General features: G+C 34.6%; 1 protein-coding gene across 5 annotated transcripts in view; it reads left to right on the top strand.

Moving 5' to 3' along the window:
- Nucleotides 1-24,595, top strand: part of PTPRK (protein tyrosine phosphatase receptor type K) — a 554,520-nt gene that overhangs the window by 311,550 nt on the left and 218,375 nt on the right. For all 5 annotated transcript variants that reach the window (XM_059400696.1, XM_059400693.1, XM_059400695.1 and 2 more), the window contains exon 7: nucleotides 16,030-16,323. In XM_059400696.1, coding sequence (XP_059256679.1) covers nucleotides 16,030-16,323 — 294 coding nt within the window. The remainder of the gene's footprint in view (nucleotides 1-16,029; nucleotides 16,324-24,595) is intronic.

Genomic DNA, 24,595 nt, shown 5'->3' with positions numbered 1-24,595 from the left:
CCCTCTTCCCTGAGCATTCCTCTTGGATTTTATACCAAGAATTATGAATTGCTTCTGTATTTCCACAAAAACTTTGGAAATATTTAACATGTCTTTAATAATATCATATGGTTGTTTGGATTCCAAAGCTTCCCTGATTGTGGGCAGAAAAATCATTCAGAATTCAATAACCTATCTTCTTTCTGGTCTTACAGTGTTTGGTAATCAAAGAAAGTGCATCCAGACTTGCTGTTAATTTCACATGAATATTAACAACTTTAGACAGTCCCCTGGACACCGTTAGCAAGGTGGGCTTTTCTGTAGTCTAACCATCTCTGATCAAATCACATGAATATCTCAGACCCTCTGGCTTACTTTTTATTTTTATTTTCGTTTCTTTGCAGATTACCTCTATTATCTTACTTATTTCAGCTTTGTTATAAGAGGATTAGAAAACTTTTAATGTATGCTCTGGAGGAGGTTTCCTCCTTCACTTAATCTGTTTTTATATTCAAGGTAGGGATGTGCTCAGATTCATTATGTTGAAAGTCAAATCATAGGCCAAGTTCCCTTTTTCAAACAACTCACTTACAGAATAGCTCCATTTCCATGTCTTAGCTCCAGTTAAAATGTAGAGAGATGTTATTAGGTGAACTCACAAGAGTTTTTCTGTGAACTGACAGTGGCAATGCACTATCTAGAACTGGTATGATTCTAGAATAATGTTAAATAAAAGGAAATTATAATAGATACTATGGGAAATGTATGAATTGTGCAAAAATAGTATTAATATATAAATGAATTCAAATAAATAATTCTCAATAACTTATGGTTACAAAGCAGAAAGTAAGTTTACTTGATGCCCTTATATGATGGAATGACCTCATACTTAATATTCAGAGGTGACTGTGGAACTCAACAAGATGAACTTGACCCATCTTAAAGGCAGGAAGATTTTAATACCAATACTTTTGCAGATAGACATCCTTCTGAAGATAGATATTCTAAAATTTTAGAAGCCCAAAGAGCTGATGCAATAAAGTGTAGAAAAAAATTTTTTCTTTTCCAATGATTTAGGTATTTTCAAGAGAAACTGACTAAATTGGATTTTGCCATAAATAATGCCTTAGACTTTTAAATCTCAGTTAGGATGAGACTCACATTGTATTGATAGTCCCTGAGTTGTGTGATGGAGATGTGTTTATGAGCAGGAGATTTGGACCAATTAGATACACAGTTATCTTTCTCCTTATCTATATTTTAGTTTCTTATTTATGTATAATGAGACATAACACTGTACATTAAAAAATAGGACTCTATAAATGTATAGCTTGATGAATTTTCGCAAACTAAGTATGCCCACAATCCACATCAAAAAGTAGAATATTGGGGGGGGGGGCACCTGGGTGGCTCAGTTGGTTGAATCACTGCCTTCGGCCCAGGTCATGATCCTGGCATCCCAGGATCCAGTCTCCTTGGGCTCCCTGCTCAGTGGGGAGTCTGCTTCTCCTCTGAACCTACCCCCTCTCATTTTCTCTCTCTCTCTCTCTCTCTCTCAAATAAATAAATAAAATACCTTTTTTTAAAAAAGGTAGACTATGGGGGTGCCTCAGTAGCTCAGTTGGTTGAGCTTCAGACTCAGTTTCTGCTCAGGTCATGATCTCAGGGTCCTGGGTTTGAACATTACATTAGGCTCTGTGCTCAGCAGGGAATCTGCTTAAGGATTTTTCTCCCCTGCCTCCTACCCCCGCATGCTCTCACCCTCTCTCTCAATAAATAAATAAATCTTAAAAAAGAAAAGAATTCCTTAAAAAGAATATTGCTAGTACCCCAGAAGCCCACCTCCCTCCTTTCACATCACTCCCCCATTCCCTCAGGGTAACCACTGTCCCTGGCTTCTAACAGTGATGAGTAACTTAAATCTGTGGAATTCTGTAGTTTATCTGGCTTCCCATGAAGTTCATGAGTTCTCTATCTCTGAGTTCTCTGAGTTCATGAAATTTATTCCTTTTGTTCATGTGGATCATTTGATATCATTTTTATAAAATCTTGTATCTGGTGACTGCAGTGGTTTATTCATTTTACTGATGTTAGGCGTGTAATTTGTTTTCACTTTGAGCTATTTATAATACTGATATTTGAATATTCTAGTACATGACTTTGGAGGAACAGGATGTACTCGTTTTGAGGGGAGCCTATACCTGGAAGTGGAATTTCCACATAATAGGGTGGGCTAATGTTCTGCTTTAGCTTGTAGTGGCTTACAGAGTTTTAAAAATTTGTTGTATTAATATATAGTCCAACTTGAAACATGAGAGTTCTACTTGTCCCATATCCTCACCAAGACTAGGTATTACCCTACCTTCTATTTTTAATTATCTTCTTATTGTTCACTTCTTCCATTTATTCATACATGTATTTACTTAGCAGCCATTGATTGATTGCCTAATATGCCAAGCCCTGAAAACACAAACTCAAAGACAAATAATGTAGAATTTTATCTTCTAGGTGCTCAAGAACTAAAGAGGAAAAGGAAAAAAAATATTTAGATAAGCCTCAAGAAAAGTTGCTGGCATCATGGCTTAAGGAATGCAGACTTGACCATTGTCCTTTTACTCACCACATAACTGGCATTTGAATTTATAAAGAGAATTTACATTTACAACCCGTAAAGTATCTATTTAATATGATATGCATTTATATGTTAAAATGAACTAACTTTTGAAACAATATTAAAAATATCCAGGCCCAGGAACCTGGGTGACTCAGTTAGTTAAATGTCAGACTTTTGATTTTTAGCTCAGGTCATGATCTCAGGGTTGTGAGATCAAGCCCCAAGTTGGGCTACTCACTTGGCATGGAGCCTACTTCAGATTCTTTCTCTGCAGGGTGCGTCAGTCTGTTGAGCATCCCACTTTGGATTTGTTCCTGGGTCATAATCTCAGGGTCATGAGATTGAAGCCTGAGACTCCATGTGCAGTGCAGAATCTGTTAAAGATCCTCTCCCTCTACCCCTCCACTCCAAAATAAATAAATAAATAAATAAATAAAATCTTAAACCAACAACAAAAAAATTTATCTCTCCCTCTGCCCCCACTCCCCATAACTCCACTCATGCTCTCACTCTCTCTTTCTCTCTCTTTAGAGCTTCAACATTTTAAACACATCATTTCTGCTTTTTTAGGAGTAATGTATCTGGTATACCTCTGATTAATTTCTAAACTAATCTTCTTGACCTTTGCCCAGTGTCAGACTCTTAATTTAGAACTGGCATGTAGTGGACCTGGGTGGCTTAGTGAGTTAAACCTCTGCCTTCTGCTCAGGTCATGATCCCAGGGTCTTGGGATCAAGCCCTGCATAAGGCTCTCTGCTCAGTAGGGAGCCTGCTTCCCTCTTCTCTCTCTGCCTACTTGTGACCTCTGAGTCTGTGTCAAATAAGTAAAGAAAATCTTCAAAAAAAAAAAAAAAACTCGAATGTAGACAAAAACATACATATTTGAAAATAAAAGCATATGGCTTTGGAACAAGAAATGGTGGCCTTCAGGTATGATATAGGGAGATCTCTCAGTTATCAAGTTAAATATGTGTGTCATTTTAAAAAAATTTATGCCAAAGAAGCATACTTCTTTTCTCCTCTTTATATTATTTAAAATAAATTTCCTTACCCAATTCTTAGTTATCTTCAGTCCACTGATGAAAGTAATGTTTACAAGATACTTCAGTGTCCATGAAAATGCACATTTTACGCATTATTTTTCCCCTAGCAAATTTTCAGTTGATCTGGCTAATGTTGCAGAAGGATGGAAAATTTGAAGTTCACAGAAAGAATATATGAACAGTCTAGGTCAGTAGCCATTTCATGTCCTTATTTTTAAAAGGCATGATAGTTAGTCAAAGTAGAATAGTGAGGGTTCTTGCCATTTAGTAGCAGTAGCTGCGAAAGAAGAGGGCAGCCCCTTTGTGTTACTTATGGTCTTGACACACTGTATTTTCTCTTTCTGTGAACTGATGGTTCACAACTTGGGCTGCTTTCCAATATTTTATGTTTTATATAATATAATTTATTTTGGTATTCTGAATGTCCAGATACCCCATTATGATGTGGAAATAGGGGTGGTCAAAGGGAATGAAAATCAAAGTTCTCTTTCTGGTGGAGCTGTCAAAGCAGTGTAAAGTGTCCTTTGACTGGTAACCATTAACATGGTTCAATATCTTTAGAGTGTCACCATCTTGTTATTTTATCAGAGAGGTCTATAATTATTCTTGTCTACCTATTTCCATTTGATGATAAAACTAGGTGTGGTGATTTTATTTTTGATGGCACTTCAACTATTGGAGAAAGGTATTTTTGTCCCCTAAAGGAAAGCTAATAGAACTGTGTGATTAAAATAGGTATTCAGATGTCCTTGTAATTATAGTGACCACATTGATGGCTCTATTTTTACAACATCACCTTTTTTTTTTTATTATCGTTATGCCTGTACACTCTCAAATTACCCATAGAAACCTGCTTTTCTTGGTTCAGAGACTTAAGTAGAGTTGCACAGAACTCTGTCCTTTAATCTCTGTTCAGATTGCCTGACTTTTACCTGTGTACATCAGGGAGAGTTGCTCTGGAGCCACTAATGGCATCTGATGAGTTCTCTATCTCCCAGTTTAATCAAGAACATCTAACTCAGTAGGGCACATAATTGTTTTTTGTTTTGTTTTATCTCAAAATTGAGGAAATGCTCTATAATTGCTAAATTATGTCTTCTGTCCTTCGGAATAAATCTGTATTGGAAATCTTTACATTACAAAACTGAGTTGCTGTTTAAGCTAAGGACATAGTTTCTTTGCTATGAAGATCTTTAAAGTCTCTGAAGATTTATGCTTTTGAACAAAAAGGCATCTTAAAATTATGACTGTTCTGTGGTTAGTAGTGCATATATAAAGCCTGTTATCTAGAGGAATTATCTATATGACTGAAGTCTTATTCAGTTGTTTTCCCCATGTCATCATAAATTATTTTTCATTAAAAAATGTCAATCTAGCACTTGTGTACATAGAAGGATACGCCTAGTTAAAAGATGGCCATTCTGTACCCTCCATAGTCATGTAGAAATAAGAGATAAATAATAGTTCTCCTGATTAACTTGAGATAAGTAAAGTTTTGGATTTTTACATGCATGGGAACCAGGATCATTGAACGGTATCTCCTAATTCCATGACTGCACTAAGTCATTAGTTCATGGCCATCTGTTGCCAGCTACACATACATAAAAACTCCATGCATTGCTTTGAATTTACTTGGAATAAATACAAAGTACATATTCATAGTGAACATGTGCTTATTATGTGTTATATTATAAACAGTCAATGCAACAGATTATTTAGACCCAGGGATCCAGTTGGCAAATGTAGGTTGTGTTTGATTACAATTAGATGCTGGAAAATTCTTCTAATTACATAGTGCTAAAATACCTTAAAATTTGGAATTTAGGTTCATGAGATTTTTCCATGTTTTTATATTCTAACTGTGGAAGAGTCAGGATATTTTTATTTTTTAAAGATTTTACTTATTTGAGAGAGAGAGAAAGCACAGCAGAGGGACCAGCAGAGGGAGAGGGAAAAGCAGGGAACCTGATGTGGGGCTGGATCCCAGGACCCTGGGACCATGACCTGCGCCGAAAGCAGACGCTTAACTGACTGAGCCTCCAGGCACCCCAGGATATTTTTAAATAATACTTTTTTTTTCTAATTACATTAAACAGATTATATGTACATATACATATACATGTATACATGTGTGTACTTGTGTGTAGATAGATAGAAGTATCATAATCTCGTTATAGAGATTATGCAATGGAGTTTTTTTCTTTTAATTGGCTACCTCTTGGTTTAGGAGTCAGCCATTATATCTTAGTTCATATTAATGTAAAACAAATATAAATGGTATTACTCTAAGTCCTTCAGCCTCTAACCTAGAATGGATTAATAGCCTGTATAACCTAGGCATACTTACCATGTTATTGTCATTGACAAATGCAGTTCCCCTCCTTTTTCTTGAAAATATGTGTGTATGTATGTATGTATTAATATATATATATTCTCCTACCTCATACAGGTGATGGTGAGATATTGATATGATTACCATCTATTTCTACCTCATACAGGTGATGGTGAGATATTGATATGATTACCATCTATTTATGGTCCTAGACTTGAGGGAACCAAACAGAGTTGACGGCTTTTCCAGTTTTACTACTTACCTGATTGTTATTCTTGGAATCAACTGGATGTTCTTTCCTTTAAATGCATGAACAGTTTTAGCTCTGACTGAGCTGAAATAAGGGATTCAGTGCCCATAAGAGAAATCTTCTGTATTAACTTCTGATTCAATCAAATGGATCCATAATTTTTATCATAACATATGTGATTTGCTGCCATTTGGATTGTGGGACCGAAGGACGCTTTTGTAAAGTTGTTTGATCATTGTGTAATTCCTAACTCTGCACCAATTCATTGCCTAGTTAACTAATGAGACAGAGTCTAGTTTGGGGACAAAATGAGAGAAAAATTCATAGTCCTCTCAGAGTTAAATTATATGGGTCAAAAAGCAAATAAACTTCATTTTTCAGAATCCCTTCACCTTTTCACATCCCCTAAATATGAACTTAACCTTATTTTTACTTTCTGCTGGCAGATCTAAAATAGCATGCTGCTGCTGTGCCTTTTTATTTCAAGCAGGTAATAAAGTTATTGCCGCAATGTTTTCAAATCAAGATGAATAAAATGCCATGGTAATGCATAGGAGATAAAATTCAGTATGCAAAATTTGCAGTTTTGTTGCTGAAATGATTCTTCTTATTTCAGCACTTTAGGCAGCAGAAAAGAGCCATGTCATTGAGATTAAATACTGTAATTCTACAGATCTTCCAGTTTAAAAAAAAAATGAATACATATCACACAGGGATTGAAAGACAAAATGGTTGTTTAATATGAAGAGTGGCCTATTTTCAGAATTTGTTTCCTACCCTGAATTAAATTTTGTTCAAGAAACTCAAGTTCTTGGTCTCTTCGGATATTAGTGCAACTGTATATTTTGATAACATTTCTAAGCAATACTGTATAGTCAGATTTTAATATATATAATACTTTTTCTTCACATGGAAAATCCTTTTAAAAATTTATTGATCTGATTTGGCTAAAAGACGAAGAATTATTATCTGTTTGTAGCTGAGCCCTTTATTTATTTATTTTTTCACAAGCTGGATAAATCATCTGATGCCACTTGGTTACTAAGTAATTGCTTAGAAAATGTTCTTTTGTTCCAGTCAACTAACTCCTTTAATTAAATAGTAACACTTTGTAGGTGCTGTGTATCAATGTCAGAGCAATCTGCTACCTATATGGTTCAAAGCTCAAGGTGGTAAATCCTACATTTTGAGGACTTAATTTCATCATCTGAAAATAAATTAAGCAAATTAATAAACAAATATACAGAATTTTACTATTGCCATCTCCAAATGATGGCCCTCACACTGAAATTATAGACTACATCTTCTTGTCTCGAATAGACAGAATTTGTATTAGATACGTTTTTTTCTTATTGTGGCATGAGCGACTTATTTTTCTCAAGGTGCTGTTGAGTCAGCATTTCATTCTCCAGTGCTATTATTGAACTTAGCTAGACACTGGTAAATACTGTGAATGTAATGATGAGAAAGTTTTACAAGCACATTGTAAATTTTACTGGAAGCAGAGATAAAAGAAAAGGTAAAACAACTCATGGTCCCAAAGTTTGCCCACCCCTGCTGGTAGCTTTTTGGTGTATTTCCTTCTGGTGGTGATGGTTGGTGGTTTTCATTTTTTCCACTATAGGGATATACTTTTTAAAATGCAAGCTCTGATAGACGCAAATATTTAACTATCCCCTGACAGGTATTATATAAACTTGACAACTTGAGTTCTTGAAGTTGGTGTGAAATTCTGTTCAAAAGATATACCGTAATTTGTGTCTCTGCTTTCCTGTTGTTGAATATTTTGGTTGTTTACTTTTTTGCTCTTCTAAACAAAGATTTAAAATTTCCTCTTATAGTGGCGCCTGGATGGCTAAGTGGGTTAAAGCCTCTGCCTTCAGCTCGGGTCATGATCCCAGGGTCCTGGAATCAAGCCCTGCATAGGGCTCTCTGCTCATCAGGGAGCCTGCTTCCTTATCTCTCTCTCTCTCTCTCTATCTCTCTGCCTCCCTGCCTGCTTGTGATCTCTGACTGTCAAATAAACAAATAAAATCTTAAAAAAAAAATTTCCTCTTATATTAAATTCCCAGAAGTGAGACTACTTTTTATTTATTTATTTATTTATTTATTTAGAACAAGATTTTATTTATTTATTTGACAGACAGAGATCACAAGTAGGCAGAGAGGCAGGCAGAGAGAGAGAATGAGGAAGCAGGCTACCTGCTGAGCAGAGAGTTCGAAGCAGGGCTCGATCCCAGGAGCCTGAGATCATGACCCGAGCCAAAGGCAGAGGCTTTAACCCACTGAGTCACTCAGGCGCCCCTACCATATTTTTAAATACATCTTTATTTCGTGTTATTATATTGGTAGATTGTTTTCCAAAAACATTATCAGTTCGCTTGCCCATAAGCAAGCTGTATCATCAAATGCCATTTAGCTATGCCCCATTAACCATGGTTAAGCCTGTGTGAATGCATGATCACCTGTTCAGGGTTTGCAACCTCTTCTTCAAAATTCTGCTTCACTGCCCTGTTGAGAAATAGAAATGGAAGTGATATGATTTTAGGTAAGCCTAAGCCATGGATTGCGGAGGGGAAGTTATTTTTAACATTGTCATTGTGTTTCTCTAGAGGAGGCCGTTGTTGTTTTAGACTGGAGAATTCTTCATTTGGTGGGACTCTCCTGTGCATTTCAGAAACTTAAGTAATTTTTCTCAGCCCACTCAAAACCATTAGCACAAATCCTCAATCATTTGAGCAACTGCCCTTAAGGAAAAACCACTGGGAGGGAATGAAGATACTCCTGTTTAGCTCTCTGTTAACTATTCATGGGTAAAAATACATAGCATTAGGACATCAGGGTGGCACAGTCAGTTGGGCAATCCACTCTTGTTTTCAGCTCAAGTCACAGGGATTTACACTCAGTGCGGAGTCTGACTGAGTTTCTCCCTCTCCCTCTGCCCCTCCCCACCATGCTGTCACTCTCCCTTCCCGTAAAATAAATAAATAAATAAATAAATAAATACATCTTTTTTTTTAAAAAAAAGTACTATAAATAAACATATATATCACTAAATGAGAGCTTTGCTATTCGAAGTTTTTTTTTTCTCATTTTTCTCATTTTCTCGTTGTATTTCTTTATACTTAACAGAAATCATATGTATTTCATGGTTCTTAGAAGTTTTGTTATGTGAAGTGTTGTAAGTGTGGGCAGCAGGTCACAGTGCACACTCTTTCCATAGTCTACCGTAAGTATACAGTAACACTCATCTAGTTGTCATGAATGATAATAGATGACAGCACATTTTAATTAATACTTGGTCTAGGTGCTGGCATTGGAACCCCAGGTTTAACAACATCCAAACTGTGTGTTGTCTTAGTATTAACTTTATTTCACCAGGTCAAGCTTAGGAGCCATCTGAATGACATGACTTGGAAAAAGTATCCAGCAATTGGATTGTTGGATTTAAAAAGGGACTTCAATATATTAAATTTTAAGATCACTTGGCTTAAAAAATTTCTCTTAAGGCACAAATTCTAAACGTAACTAAAAGAGTAGTTTGTCTGAACGATCATTTGTAGAATTTACTAATTACATCATTGATATCAGCAAAAAAAATATGCAATAATAACCAGAAGAGTGAATGGAGAGGTATTTGGCTCCTTAAGGAGTTTATTAGGCCTGGAAATCTGAAGTATCAGGGAAGTCAGAGGGAAAATCATGAAAGAATTATTACTCTTCTCATAATATCTGCTTTGCAGTTCATAAAGTGTGCATCTGTGAGAAAACTTGTTCATGAATCTGAAATTTTCAAATGTATACCTTATGTTTCAACATCTAAGGAAAAATTAAACAAATTATGTTGTCATGCATATGATATTAAATGTCCAAAGAAAATGTTTCTAATTATCTATACCTTCCTTTCCATTGCTTATGGGAAGTAAGGTCATCTTCTTATTCATCATTGTTACTATTTCAAGTTTCTTGAACCACTCAAGTATCCTTAAATTATGCTGTTATCTTTTTAGGGTATAATTTAAAATGATTTAAAATTATGAGACTGTAGGTGATAAATAAATGCTTGAATAATTTGGTGCACTGATGTCATTCTTCCTACTCATAGTCTCTACTGTCCGTCTCCCTTTACTTCAGCATTTAAATAGATGATGAAGAAAATTAAACAACATGAAGCATGAACTAGTGAATTTTCTTTTTTAACTGGAACTGGATCAGAATTTTGAAGAGGGGGATGATAAAGAAATAGAATAACATTGATTTTGAAGTGATCCATTCAATAATGGATAAATGGAAAATAAATGATAGTAAATAAAATATCTGTCTCCAAGGCAAACAGCCTAATAATTGATTTTTACAGGAATTTAGATATGGTAAAGGAACATTCACTCCTGTAGTCATTTGAAGTGATAATGTTCATCTTTGTTTTTATTTCCTTAAAAATATAAATAGCAAAAAAAAAAAAAAAAAAAAAAAAAAAAGGCAGTGTGGATAAATTATTTGCTCTAGATAGTTTCCACTGTTCGAAACCTAACTATGAAACTTTCCTAAAAGTGTTTTCGGCTCATGGGTTCTAAACAACTGGAGAAAAGATAGAGCTGAGATAGTTCCCAGGAAGAAGGATGAGATCATATTATGTCTCTGAGGTGGACTGAAAAATGGCCCCGAAGACCAAAAAGTACTCATCCTTGGAACCCATGACTCTTGGCTTCTTGGGAAAAGTGGTCTTTGAAGATGTGATTGAGGGGTCTTGATACGGGGAGATCTTGGGTTATTGGTGTGGACCCTGTGTACACTCACACGTGACCTTAAATAGGAGGTTGAGGGAGATTTGACAACAAGGAGAAGAGCAGAAGTTGAACAATGAGATTAGAGTGATGTGGTCACAAGCCAAGGAATGAATATCCATAGCCACAGATGTTGGAAAAGAAAAGGAACTCATTCTTTCCTAGTCACTTGGAGGAGGTATGGCCCTGTGTCACCTTGATTTTGACCCAGCAATACTGATTTCGAATATCTGGCCTCCAGAACCATGAGAGAATAAGTCTCATCGTTTTATGCCATCCAGGGAGTGATCATTTGTTACAGTGGCCATAAGGGGACAAGTTCAGTGCCCTTGCCTTCTTTGATGGTAAGAATGCTAATCTTGAGAAGCTTTTAATCAAGCCTTCTTTGATGAGTAAATGAAACAATTTGGAAGGTGATAGAACTGAGAGGTATTTGATTTATTTATTTGGGAAGGTGAATGTAGAAGTGCCAATTGCCTTGATGTTTACTGGCTTAGTGACTTCTAGATCTGATTTTGCATTTTATTAATTAACCAAATGTTAATAAGTGATACATATGTTTATAAAATAGTGTTGTAATAGAAATAATTGGATGAGGATATAGTTTCATAATGACTTAACTTGATTTCAAGGCACTTTTTGAAATTATCTGAAATAAAATAAATAAATGATTTGAATGTACAATTACGATTGTATAATAGGTTTAGATCTAGAGTAATGAATATAAGTCATTAATTGAAAGTTAATTGGTAACATTGGCAAAGTTTATCTTGTAATTTGGGGATTGCATGCTTCAGCTGATACCTAGTATGCAATTGGGATTTATTCGCACCACACCTCTGGATCTGATAGCGTATTAAGTTATGAAGAATATTAATATTGCTGCAGAACAATTACTTGTTCATTTGCTAGTTGATTAAAATTCATGCATAATTTATTGAAATGAATAGAGATTTTATAAATAAGCCTTCTTGTTCTCAAGGGCCTAAAAACAAAACACATATGCTAATACGAGGCTACTCTTTTCTTCTAACATAAAAAATTTAATATGTAGTGGTATATTAGTCTCATTAATGCTAGATTTCACTCTAGTCATGCTGTTAAACAAGGTATATGCTTCTAAGTCTCTCTGAACCTTGTCACAGTTCCAAATTTGAGCTACTTCCTTGGCAACTGCACTACCCTTATTGTTGACCATTGCAAGTGAGATATAAACCTGATCAGGGTGAATTATTACCCTTCTTCCAGCTAAGCACCTGATTATATCAAAGTCATTTTTTCATGTACACAGAACACTAGTGATGACTATTAATTTTTGGTTTTAAAATTTACATGCTCTCTGGAAAAACAAAGCAAAATAACAGCCAATATGGGGCTTGTTGACACATTTAGAAATGTAAAGTCTTTAGCAATTCTTGAAATAATGCCTGGTTTGCCAGTGAAGAAATTATAATGTCAAGAAGTTAAATAACATGCTCACATTTACCCAGCTACTCGTGTGTGCATTTTGTGAACTTAGAATCTCCAGATTCAAATTTCATTTTCTTTTACATGTCATTTCCATAAAGATAGAAAGGACAGAAGAAATATTATGCTTTACTTTTTCACTTGTTTCTAATAATATGTTTTGTTGTCATGCTTTCCCTCTTGTTTCTCTTCCTGCAGCTCTCCTCCTCTGTTTGCTTCTTATTTTTCACAGCAATGGTGTGGAGAGTTTGGGTGGATGAGAGTTATCATTCAGTATACGGTTATTAGTTCAGGTTTCAGAATACTTGAAAATTTAGATTAACCGAGGTTTGTTATTCATATCTCATTTGACAAATCACTCCGTCATGTTAAATATGAGACCTCTTCAAGTTATTGTTCCATTGTGTTGTATGGGAAGCATTGCAGCTTTGGGTTAGAACCCTAGGAAGCTGTGGATTTAGCTTCATTTACTACTTAACTTAAATTAGTCAGTATATGAGCCATCTGGAATGAAAACAAACATTGCACATATGAGGCAACTCAGTTTATTCGCAAAGTACAGACTGCTTCTTAAAATATGTGCAACATTGAGATAGTCTGGGAAGATATTTGCATTTCTTCTATTATGCTCATTTCTCTATTCAGTTTCATTTCAGCTCAAGGTTTAGAAAATATGTCAACTTTCTCGTTCTGTCTACTAAGACTTTTGTAAACTTGAAATATACAAGTCATTGGTTGGTAAAATTTTATGATATGAAATGTCTAGCTTTCTCTTTCTTTAGCAGATAAATGAAAATTCCGAACTATTTTGGTTTTATTTAAACTTTCTACTTTGTGAGTAGCTTCTCAATTGAAGTAGTGAAAGTTGGAATAGTTCGCCCTCTACACAATTTTGACTTTATGTTGTTGAAACAATTTTTAAACCATAAAGAAAAGATATTGTAAAGTTTGTAAATCAAATGTTAAGAACTACTTTTTCATAGAAATGGAAATAATTCTACACGTAGATTTTACATATTACATACATTATCTTATATGATCTTAGTTTTATTTTCACTTTCGTGAACCACAAGCTCCTATGGTTCTACCAATAATGAGTTGGAAAGCTCTTGCCATGATGAGCCATGATTACTGATGGGACTAACTTAATATGCCTCAAACATTTTTGGATAGAAGAAAGAAAATCGGTGTTCCTCAGTAGGTGTCTCCACCTATGTTGTTATTTTTTCCAATTTTAATTTTTATTTGAGCATAGTTGACACACAATGCTCCATTAGTTTTAGGTATACCAAGTAGTCAGTCCATAAGGCTTTACTATGACTTATGCTGTATTCACCCCAAGGGTAGCTACCATCTCTCACCATACAGTGCTATTACAATATCATCGTATCTGTTTTCTACATGACTCTCATTTTAAAATAATGAATTTGTTGTTTTATTGTTACTCCATCTCCCTCGCCATATTATATGACTAACCAATGTATACAACAGACTAGCAATTAGTAGTTACTCAGTAATTATTTGTCATATGAATTTTGGAGGACCATTATTGAAAGTGACTTTAGTATGGTTAGAGGTCTAGGCCAGTTAGTCTTACTCCTTATGTTAGGGATGTTTGTAACTCAGGGATTCATAAAATGGAAACTATACTTTTTTATACTCTTAGGGTTTAAAAGCAAGTCCTGGGCTACAGCTGAAAACCCTTGCTTCATTTAAACCTGTATTAGAAAGTAAAACCTGTTTGTGAAGGTTTTTTGTTTGTTTTTTTTACATTGTATATTATTCCAAGTGTGTGTTGCCATTAAAATAGAAAATCCAGTTTGAAAGATACTGGCTGACTTTTCCTAACTTTCTTCTATTTGCATATTCTCCATCCACCCCTACTGAGGGAAAGGAGGAAGCAATGTGTGTGGTTACATTTAATAGCTTTCCTTCAGGCACCTGGCTGGCTTAGTTGGAGGAGCATTCGATCTTGATCTTAGGGTTGTGAGTTTGAGCACTACATCGGGTGTGGAAATTACTTAAAAATAAAATCTTTAAAAAAAAAAGTTTTCCTCCATATATATTGCTTTATCTCTTAAAACACACATTTAAAAATAATTAATCGACTTTATTTCTTAGATTTTAGGTTTATATGAAAATTGAACAGAAAATACAGAAAGTTCCTATGTATTTCTTACCTTGCCAACAGTTACTCCTATTTTTTTTGTTTCAAATCTTTATTTAAATTCTAGTTAGTAACATATGGTGTAATATTGATTCCAGGAGTAGAATTTAGTGATTCATCACTAAATGATTCATCACTTACAATAACACCTATTGGTCATCACATGTGCCTTCCTAATGCCCATCATCCACTAGCCCTTCCCAGGCCTGCCTCCCCTCCAGCAACCCTGTTCGTTCTTTACAATTAAGGGTCTGTTACGTTTTGCCTCCCTCTCTTATTTTCCCCCTTCCCATATGTTCATTTGTTTTGTTTATTAAATTCTACATAGGAACACACAAACCTTTAAATCAGTTTTTGGGCAGTTACCACTTTATGAAAATTAACACTTTATTTTAAAGTCTTTTAGCTTCCCTGAGAAATGCTGTTCAAGAGATTCAAAGAAGAATATGATCACGTGGTACTAATTAGAGCATCTTCATGACATAGGATTCCCATATAGGGACAACATAGACAGAGCTAGAGCAAGAGTCCTTCATAAAGTCCAGTATTAAATTCACCTGCATCATTGTTAAATGAAAAATAAAAGGGGGGCCCTAATTTATTTTTCAGTGTTTCTATGAGTTCAGACATTACAATAATGTTTGCCAAAGTTTCTTTCAAGGAAATATCTAAGCTGTCCAAAATTAAATTGCACTGTACCTTTGACATTTGAGTTTAATATTTGATTCATTGCCTTATCGCATGCTATTCCCAAAGGCTAGTGATATGTAGTGACTTGTGATTTTGCCTCGGTATAAATTGCACTTTTTTAAACTCTGTGGTGGATATGTAGAAACAAGTCAGCAGTTGGTATCAGCTTCTAAGTTCAGCTTTGCTGTTCCTTCCTCTCATCTCCTCTGTAGGAAGTGAAAACTCTGCAGAAGTGAAAAACAAAGCAAAAACCAAAGTACTCCTTTGCCATATTTCATGAATGAAATAAAAAATTATAACAGTATTCATTAATTTGGAGATTTGTTGAGGTCTTAGGACCTCAAGAATGTCAGAGACCCAAATGTACTCTGTTAGTAGCTAATCAGAGCTATCCATCCTTAAATATTTTCCCTTTATTTCCCTTGGTTACTGAATCTGTACAAGTTTATCTTCTGGAGAGACATGTTTTTAATAAAAGAAAACTTGTGGCACAAAGGGTCATATCCCATCAGTGAAAGTATTTACTCTTTAAAAGTACAGGTTCAGATCACTCATTGTTCTGGTTTTCCTTAAGAATTTGTTATGTGCTCCTAAGTAAATTACGTATTAAACCTTTCAGCTTTGAGAGACATTAATATATTTATGTATTTTATTTAGTCTTTTGGATTTTTAACTAATTGGGTTGTACCTTCATCTCTTCTAGAACCACCAAGACCCATTGCTCCTCCCCAGCTGCTTGGTGTTGGGCCTACCTATTTGCTGATTCAGCTAAATGCTAACTCCATCATTGGCGATGGTCCCATTATTCTGAAAGAGGTCGAGTACCGGATGACATCAGGGTCCTGGACAGAAACGCACGCAGTCAATGCTCCAACTTATAAATTGTGGCATTTGGACCCAGATACTGAGTATGAGATCCGTGTTCTACTTACAAGACCTGGTGAAGGTGGAACGGGGCTCCCAGGACCTCCATTAATTACCAGAACCAAATGTGCAGGTAAGACTGAACAGCAGGCCCCTCTGCCTCATGAAGGGATCAAGCATTAGACATTTAGCATAAATGCACTATTAAATGTTTTAATTACTTGGCACATGATGCAGTCACACTAAGCTTTCTATTAAACTTGGTAAATTGTAGCTTTATGTCATAATTGGACTAATTTAAGAGCAGTGTGTTTCTGTTATTATTCAGTATTATGATGAATTCATAATCTTTTCTTGAGCGGCAATTTTGCTCAGCCTGCTTGTATTCAGTCCAAAATCTCTGACAGATGCTGGTGAAGGTATCATTACCAATGAGAGAGGAAACTTCGGCAATTCAGCAAGTGCTGAATACCTTTCGGCTATGTGGAGATTGTCTCCCTTGGTAACTTTGTTCCGGGCAGTGCAGAGGCCCTATCTGATAATATAGATTAAAAAGTTACTCTGAAGCTGGCCTTGGTGAGATTATTCTCTTACTCAGAAAACCTGTGGTTGAGGATTAACTTGACACCCAACTCTACAGTATACAAAGACTTGTTAATTGCCCTCCCCGTGCCTGAAATGAAGTGATGAAATTAATAGCATGAAACAGTAAGGAAGGATGAAACGTGAAATAAAAAGTAATATATAAATATAGATCCCAGTTCCTAATTATACCATGTTGTTATAGTGGGAGAAATTGTTAGCTATTTATCAAAAGCCACTGAAATGTTTAATTGTCTCTGTTATTAGAGAGCATTTTTAGTGTACTGTTTATTACTGAAAGTGACTTAATTTTTAGTTTAGTTGGAAGAGCCATTTTTTAACCATCAAGTATTATGTTGAAACACCTGCAGAAGTTAGTGCACGAATCTATGCGTCCTGAACATTTAGTGATTTAGGTTCTGAAAATTGAAAACTAAGACTGTAGGGACCTATGAAAATGTAAATGCCTATAAAATGTCTTTTGTTTCTTGAACACATGTGTTTGGCATTTATAGTATTTTTGTTTTTACAATATTCCGGGGCTACTCACCAAGAGAACTGATCTATAATCAAAGCAAGACCCATGAAATTACCTAATATACTGTCATCTTTAAATATTTTAAGTTCTGACTCAATTTTAATATATTAATGTTTATGTATAAATCTTTAAATATTTATATTGGAAGATGCTCACTAACAGGCAGTTTAACTGCTCAATTATTAATCTGAGATTTAGACAACAGAGAGTTTACTAATTTGTACTTTGTTTCTACGTTCTGTGGTTAGGTAGGCAGCTTGACCTAGAAGATGTTGGTTAAGTCCCCATGGCTCAGCCTAAAGCACACAATTTGCTTCTTAAATTTTCTTGCAGCTCAGTCTTTTTATTCTAGGTATGTGGCAAAGTATTCTGATTGTAGTAGGTGAGTTTTCTGAGGGAGAGGCAAGTAGACTCCACAACCTCAGCGAGTCAGAGAAGTAATTTAAAGAGGAGACATTGTGGATATTGAGGAATAGCTCACTCTGTCTTCCAAAATTAAATTCCCCATGTTAACATAAAAGGATGAACAATGAAATTCATTTTACAAAGGATATTGCCTGTACGTATTTCCTAATAAAACTATCTTTCCTTCTACATTTAATCTTTATAAAGTATATACAAATTAAAATAATGAACAGTAATTTACTATTCCAGTGTCTTCTTTTTTATTTCTTCCCCGCTAAGGGTCCCCCCCCCTTTTTTTTAAATTCCAGCAAGTTAACATACAGTGCAATATTAGTTTCAGGTGTAGAATTTCATGATTCATCACTTACATACAATGCCCAGTGCTCATCACAAGTGCTCTCCATTCCTATCACCCTGTTTCACCCATTCTCCCACCCACCTCCCCTCTGGTAATGCTAGGTTTGTTCTCTATAGTTAAGAGTCAGTCTCTTGGTTTGCTTCTCTTTTTTTCTTCCCCCCATATTCATTTGTTTTGTTAATTAAGATAAACGTATGAATGAAATCATATGGTATTTGTCTTTCTCTGACTTATTTTGCTTAGCAAAATACTCTCTAGCACCATCCATGTCATTGCAAATGACAAGATGTCATTCTTTTTTATGGCTGAGTAATATTCCATTCAATATATATATCACATCTTCTGTATCCATTCATCAGTCGATGGACATTTGGGCTCTTTCCATAATTTGGTTCTTGCTGATAACTTCTTTTTGACTTCCATGTCCAAATGTTTTTCTTTTAAATATCTCATCTGTTTTCTTATTTTTTAAAGGGTTTCATCAAAGTAGACCCTTAAAATTTAGCAGTGCCATACAATATATTGTTAATAAAATGTGATATTTGTTTAACCAGGAATTACTTGAAACTGGTTATTGATGTGTGAGCCAATGGAGACTGCAAGTATATGAGGTTGTGTTTTAAAGCTAGTTATGCTGTAATAAGTGGAGAAAACAGCATATTAAGGAGCATTGATTTATCCCTATTGAATGCTTATGTTTAGAATGCATATTGACTGTAATAAGTAAAAATATGACTATAAAGTGTTTTGAGGTAATTTATTTTGAGAATAACCTTATCTTGTGGGAGGGAATAGAGTAAAAATAGCTTACACTCATAGTTGCTTTCAAATTTATAAATGTCTTGACATTTTGGAATTACGGTGCTCTTTTCCTTCTAATTCTTTATTTGAGAAACATTTAATCTGTGGGCCCTTTGGCATAAAATGGTGTCAGGCTCACTGACACTTGTAGTTTTACTTCCCACTGTAGAAAGTTTATTTGTTTTTAAAACTATCTTTTACATGTGTTGAGTCTTTGTCACATATGTTTCTTCGTTTATAAACGTCCTCAAAAGATGTGTTTGGTGCATGTTTTTATGCCCAAGAAAAGTGCTTAGATTTTCAAATACATTGTAGATTTGAGAAACTGGTTACTGTTTTATCAGGAATGTCTATTATTCTTGCTCTCTATTATTAGAAAAGGGAGGAGAGCTTATGAAAATATATATTGTGTTAATTTATAAACAATCTCTGAAAAGCTGAAATTGTAGATAATTGATAAGTATTGTATATCTAAATACAAGGTCAGTATTGATGGTGAAAGTATGATGTCATCTACTTCCCTTCTTCAAGATGCATACTCCTTTCTCCAAATTCAAGATTTCAAATTTCTCCAAATTTCTCCAAATTTCTCTCAAATTTCTCCAAATTCAAGATCTCTCAGCCTTAACCAGCACCTCCGCTGGCCTCAGCCTGGTATCCTATAACACGAACTAGAACACAACTTATGCTAACTGTGATAGTAGCTGGTATTTAGTAATGATTTCAGAAGCCTAAAGTTTTTTCACAAGCTGTGGAAATGATTCCTTTGAAATCCCAATAGTAACCTTTGAAAGAGTTCCCATTTCATTCTATTAATTTTTGCAAGCTCTGCATACTGGTTCTACATTCCATTTTAATCAAGGGTAGGAGAATGCCACACTGTAGTTGTAGTATTAATATCATATGGTTGAATAAATGCTGATTATTATGACATAGCTATTTTAATACACCCTGCATGCTGACAATCAGGAAGCCTTAAAAGTAAGTATAAGAACTTCTCAGCTATGTCTTTGTGTCTGAAATAAATTTCACATGAATTTCTTGTAAAATAACAAACAAATGAGGATTATTTTCTGCCTCTTAGAAATTCTATTGTTTTGGTGTATCACAGGACATTCTTTGACTACCGAGTACCAATGACAGAGTGAATTCATTACACTTTATTATGTTAAAGATCCCATTTTAATATTTGTAAGCCATTGAAATTTTATTTCTGGTAGTAGTAAATTTTATTTTCTTGGTAGAAATCTGCCAATAAATAATTTTAGAGTAAGTTAGTCAAATGATTTTATTTGTGTGGATTAACAAGTAAATTTTGTATTTTTTAAAATGGAAATGTAGATTTTCATAGTGAAGTATTGATTATTTTTGTTTTATAATCAGCATATGAAGTGACTCCATCATGATACTTTATTTTCACACCTGTGAGGTAGATATATTATTTTACCAATTTTGTAGCTGGTTAATCTAAGACTCAGTCAAAACAAAGTGAAACAATGACTTACCTAATGTCAGACAACTAGGCAAGTAGGACTCAAAACACATTTTCTAGTATTTGAAAAGCCTGAATTCTTTTTGCTCTTTCTCATAGTATGCGTGATGTTTTTTCTCTCCCTTTCAGAAGAATATGGCATGCCTGAATGAAAGTATAACAGGTAAAATCTGGGAGGAATGTATATTTTTACAAAAGAGTATTTGCACAGCTAACTTATTCCCTGAGGAACATAGTTAAATGCTTGCCACTTCACTTTTTATTGAAAGCACAATTGATTAGTGAGCTTAACACTCAAATATATGCTGTGTTTTAAATGTTTTAAGCAGTTGAAGAGGTGTAAAATATTGTTTTATTTTATCCTTTTCTGAAAATGCCCTGCCTAGTTGCCAAAGCTATTTTTTGTTTGTTTTCTTTCTAAAGTACATTTAAATCATTTGGTAAGTGCAATTACCTGCTTCAGGGTCTTTCAAGTTAGAAGAGGTGGTAATTACAGCCTCTGGTGGCTATGGCCTCCTACGCTTGCCTCACGCTTCTCTATTCACCTGAGGGGTATGATTATTGCACTGTTAGCTTACAGCCTGACCCATGTTATTGTTCATATAATGCTTCTTCAGGCATTTTATGAATTTTAAAAAAAGGTATAAATGTGAAGTTGTTTTAAATGGGAAGTAATTCAAAAACTCCATTGAACAATCAAAGAAAGTATGCTTGTTTTTTCTCTGTGTCAGTTTCCTCTGGGTATACCATCTGGTATAGAAGCTAAGGAAATACAGTTTCTCTCTTTTTCTCTTATTAAATGGAAATAAAGTATACCATCATCAGAAATTGTCTTCATTGCATGGTTTGGCAATTGCATGTTAAAATTGCTCTTTTAAATTGCTTCTGGATAACCCATTGTGGCACTGTTTTATGATTAACTGACATTTTAGCACATCTCCCTCATAGGGAAGGTCAAGAGTTCAGGGTGTCCAGAGCGTAATATATTTACACAGTTGGGAAAACTACTTTTTACTCTTACACTGAAGTTCAATGCTCTTGGCAAGTTTTAGTGAAACGTAGATCTACGAAGCATTGATGAGGAGGATGTGTTATTTTAGAGGTAAAGATTTACTAAAAATGCATTTTTTTCTCTTATAAATCCACAATGGTAAACAAAACAATACTCAGGCATATTCGGGAAATTACAATGTGAGGAATTAAATTTTGGCCTTCGGGCTATAGCTTTGTCAGCAAAATGGCCATTTATTGATTTTTACTGTGATCTAAGATAGTTACCAATCACAACGACTAGTTATCATTGAAACTCAGCCTTGAGGATAAAACAAAATAAACAACTCTTAAAAGAATTTGTATGGTTTAGGAGCATAAGAGTGACATACTTTTTAATTTGAACTGAAGGCTTATAATTAATGCTTGTTTTAATTTTTTTTAAAGTATTAATTTCTTATATCTGATATTTATACAGCTTCTTTGTTTTTGAGCAAGAATTTCAAAAGGCATTGCTATTAATATTGAAGTAAAAAAAAAAAGCTACAGATAAAAAGCCATAAGAAAAGTCATGGAAAATAATTCTTCAATTTTCAGATATATAGTACAATATTATTTAATATAGTCACCAACCTGTGCATTACGTACTCATGACTTGTTTACATCATAATTATAAGTTTGTACTTGTTGATCCTCTTTACCCATTTTGCCCATCCTCCTGCCCATCTTCTCTCTGTCAACCTTCAGTCTGTTCTCTGTATTTATGAGTTTTGCTTTTTTTTTTTTCATTTGGTTTGATTTTTAGATTCCACATCTAAGTGATATCAATCATATGGTGTTTGTTTTCTCTGACTTATTTCACTTAGCATAATACTTAGCATAATACACTTAATTCTGTCTATAATGTTGTGAATGGCAAAATTTCATTCTTTTTATGGTTGAGTAGTATCCGCGCGCGCGCGCGCGCGCATGTGTGTGTGTGTATGTGTATACATATGTAGAAACCACAATTTCTTTATCCATTCATCCATCAACAGACACTGGATTGTTTCCATATCCTGGCGACTGTAGATAATAGTGTAGTGAACATAAGGGTGCCCATATATTTTCGAATTAGGGTTTTTGTTTTCTTTGGTTAAATAACCAGTGGTGGAGTTGCTGGATCATGTAGTAGTTCTATTTTTAACTTTTTGAGGAACTTCCATACTGTTTTCCATAGTGGCTATACTAATATCCATTCTCATCTATGGTACGCAAGTGTTCCCTTCTCTCTGTATCTTCACCAACACTTGTTATTTCTTGCCTAAAATCCGTTTTTAGATTTCTTTCCTTTTTATTCAGAAAAACTTTTATTAGCTTCTTTCTTTGTTAGCAGCATGGGTTAAATACTCGGTCTTCAAAGTTATACAAGCAATGTCTTGCACTTAAGCCCCTTGTAGTCTCAAGGGACAGACTATAAACACAGAGTGAAATACAAAATGATAGGAATTTAGGAGAAGAAGCTGTTCTGAGTGTTTAAGAGCAGCTGTCACCAACAAAGGATGGCTTTAAAACATGAAAGATGGACCTTAAAACTTGACTTTGAATTTTTAAGGCAGGAAAAAAAAATAAGAAAATAGACTTAAAAACAGAGGAAACATATGTTTAACCCATTTGTAAATACTGTTGATGTTTTTTTGGTTCTGAAAATAAGGTAGAGCTTTGGGTAACTCTGGGCAGTGGTAGAACCGAGCCCACAGGTGGCATGTGGCCAGGTCTGAGATAATCTAGACTGCTCTCCAGTTGTATTTAAGAAGACTAACATTCCTAGATTTGCTTTCAGAAAGATTATTCCATCTCTATGGAAGATGAGTTAGAACTAAGGAAAGACGGAGGCAGAGTGACCACAAAAAATGCTTATAATAATAAAAAAATTACCCTGGCCATAGTTTTTTCTATAGCATGTCTCTCATCTTAGATCCAAAAGAGGATTATCTGTAAATTCCTGGGTCATATCGTTATTCTTAATCAAGAAAGTTCCTTTTATTAAAGAGATTTTAAGCACATTTTAGGTGATCTAACTTTATTTTAAAGAGATTTTAAGCACATTTTAGGTGATCTAACTTTATTGTTTGGTTCACTTCTCTTTTTCAGATAAGTTGGTTGTCCAATATTATTAATATGCATGCAATTTCTATGACATGATGCATTATTTTAGAAGAGAAAATTGTGGAAGGTTGCAGAGAAACTCAAGAGCTACTGTGTAGTTGATAGAGTATTGATTTATTTCATAAATTTTATTGAGGGTCAGAGTTGTATAACGTTGTTGCACTTAAGAGTGCAGAAGATATAACATTCATAAGACAGGATTCCTGCTCTTAAGGAACTGACAGTCTAGTGTTAGAACCACAATAATAAGAAGAATGTAGTAAGTGGCATATTAGAAATACAAGGTACTTTGGAAATCCAGGGTTGAGAAGGATAATTTCTGATTGGAAAATAATTTTTTCCAACAGTATGTTTGAAAACAGTATCAACCTTTCTTTTCTGAACAGAGATAGATTAATACTTGTGATGAATGAGCCTGTAACCTTATCCCTAATTCCTTAACTGTGGAACAATGCATAAAACAATGCACAGCCAGTAGTCACCATATGGATGATTTGCCTTCACTCTTTCCTTTGTATCAACACATAGGAAAAGCGTATGCACAGATGGAGTATTAAATGGAAACTATAAGTCATACCCTGATTTAAATTATCAAAGAAATTTGTTTGGTTGTTTTGAATTATCTGGGGCCATGGATTATAGAAATGTTATTGTAAATTTCCATGATATATATATATATATATTTTCCCAAAATCTCCATAGAGAGAGGAAGGGAGAGAAAGAAAGAGAGATTTAGAATATAATCAGTTTTTTGGTTAACTCTTCCAACGGTCGGTAATGCTAAGAACTCCACATAAGGTTCATGAAAGTTGAACAATTATGAAATCACTTTTTCTACTGTCTTTTGTTTTTCACCTCAGGCAAGGGGTGTACAGTTAACCATACATACAGTTCACAGCACATTTCCTTATAGGGTACTTGATTAGTAGCTGTATAATTAATTAAATAGAGTTGTGTTGCTTCCAGCTTAAAATTGTCTTCTTCTGACTTAACTTTGTTGCCAGAAAGCATTTGGTAACCAGTGAAAATGACACTTTTTATTTATCCATAGTACTTTACCACATGCTGAGTCTGTTAACGGTATCATTAAG

This window comes from Mustela nigripes, chromosome 5 (genome assembly GCF_022355385.1).
Source record: "Mustela nigripes isolate SB6536 chromosome 5, MUSNIG.SB6536, whole genome shotgun sequence".
NCBI classification, from domain to species: Eukaryota; Metazoa; Chordata; class Mammalia; order Carnivora; family Mustelidae; genus Mustela; species Mustela nigripes.
This window is presented reverse-complemented; position numbering and strand designations above follow the sequence as displayed.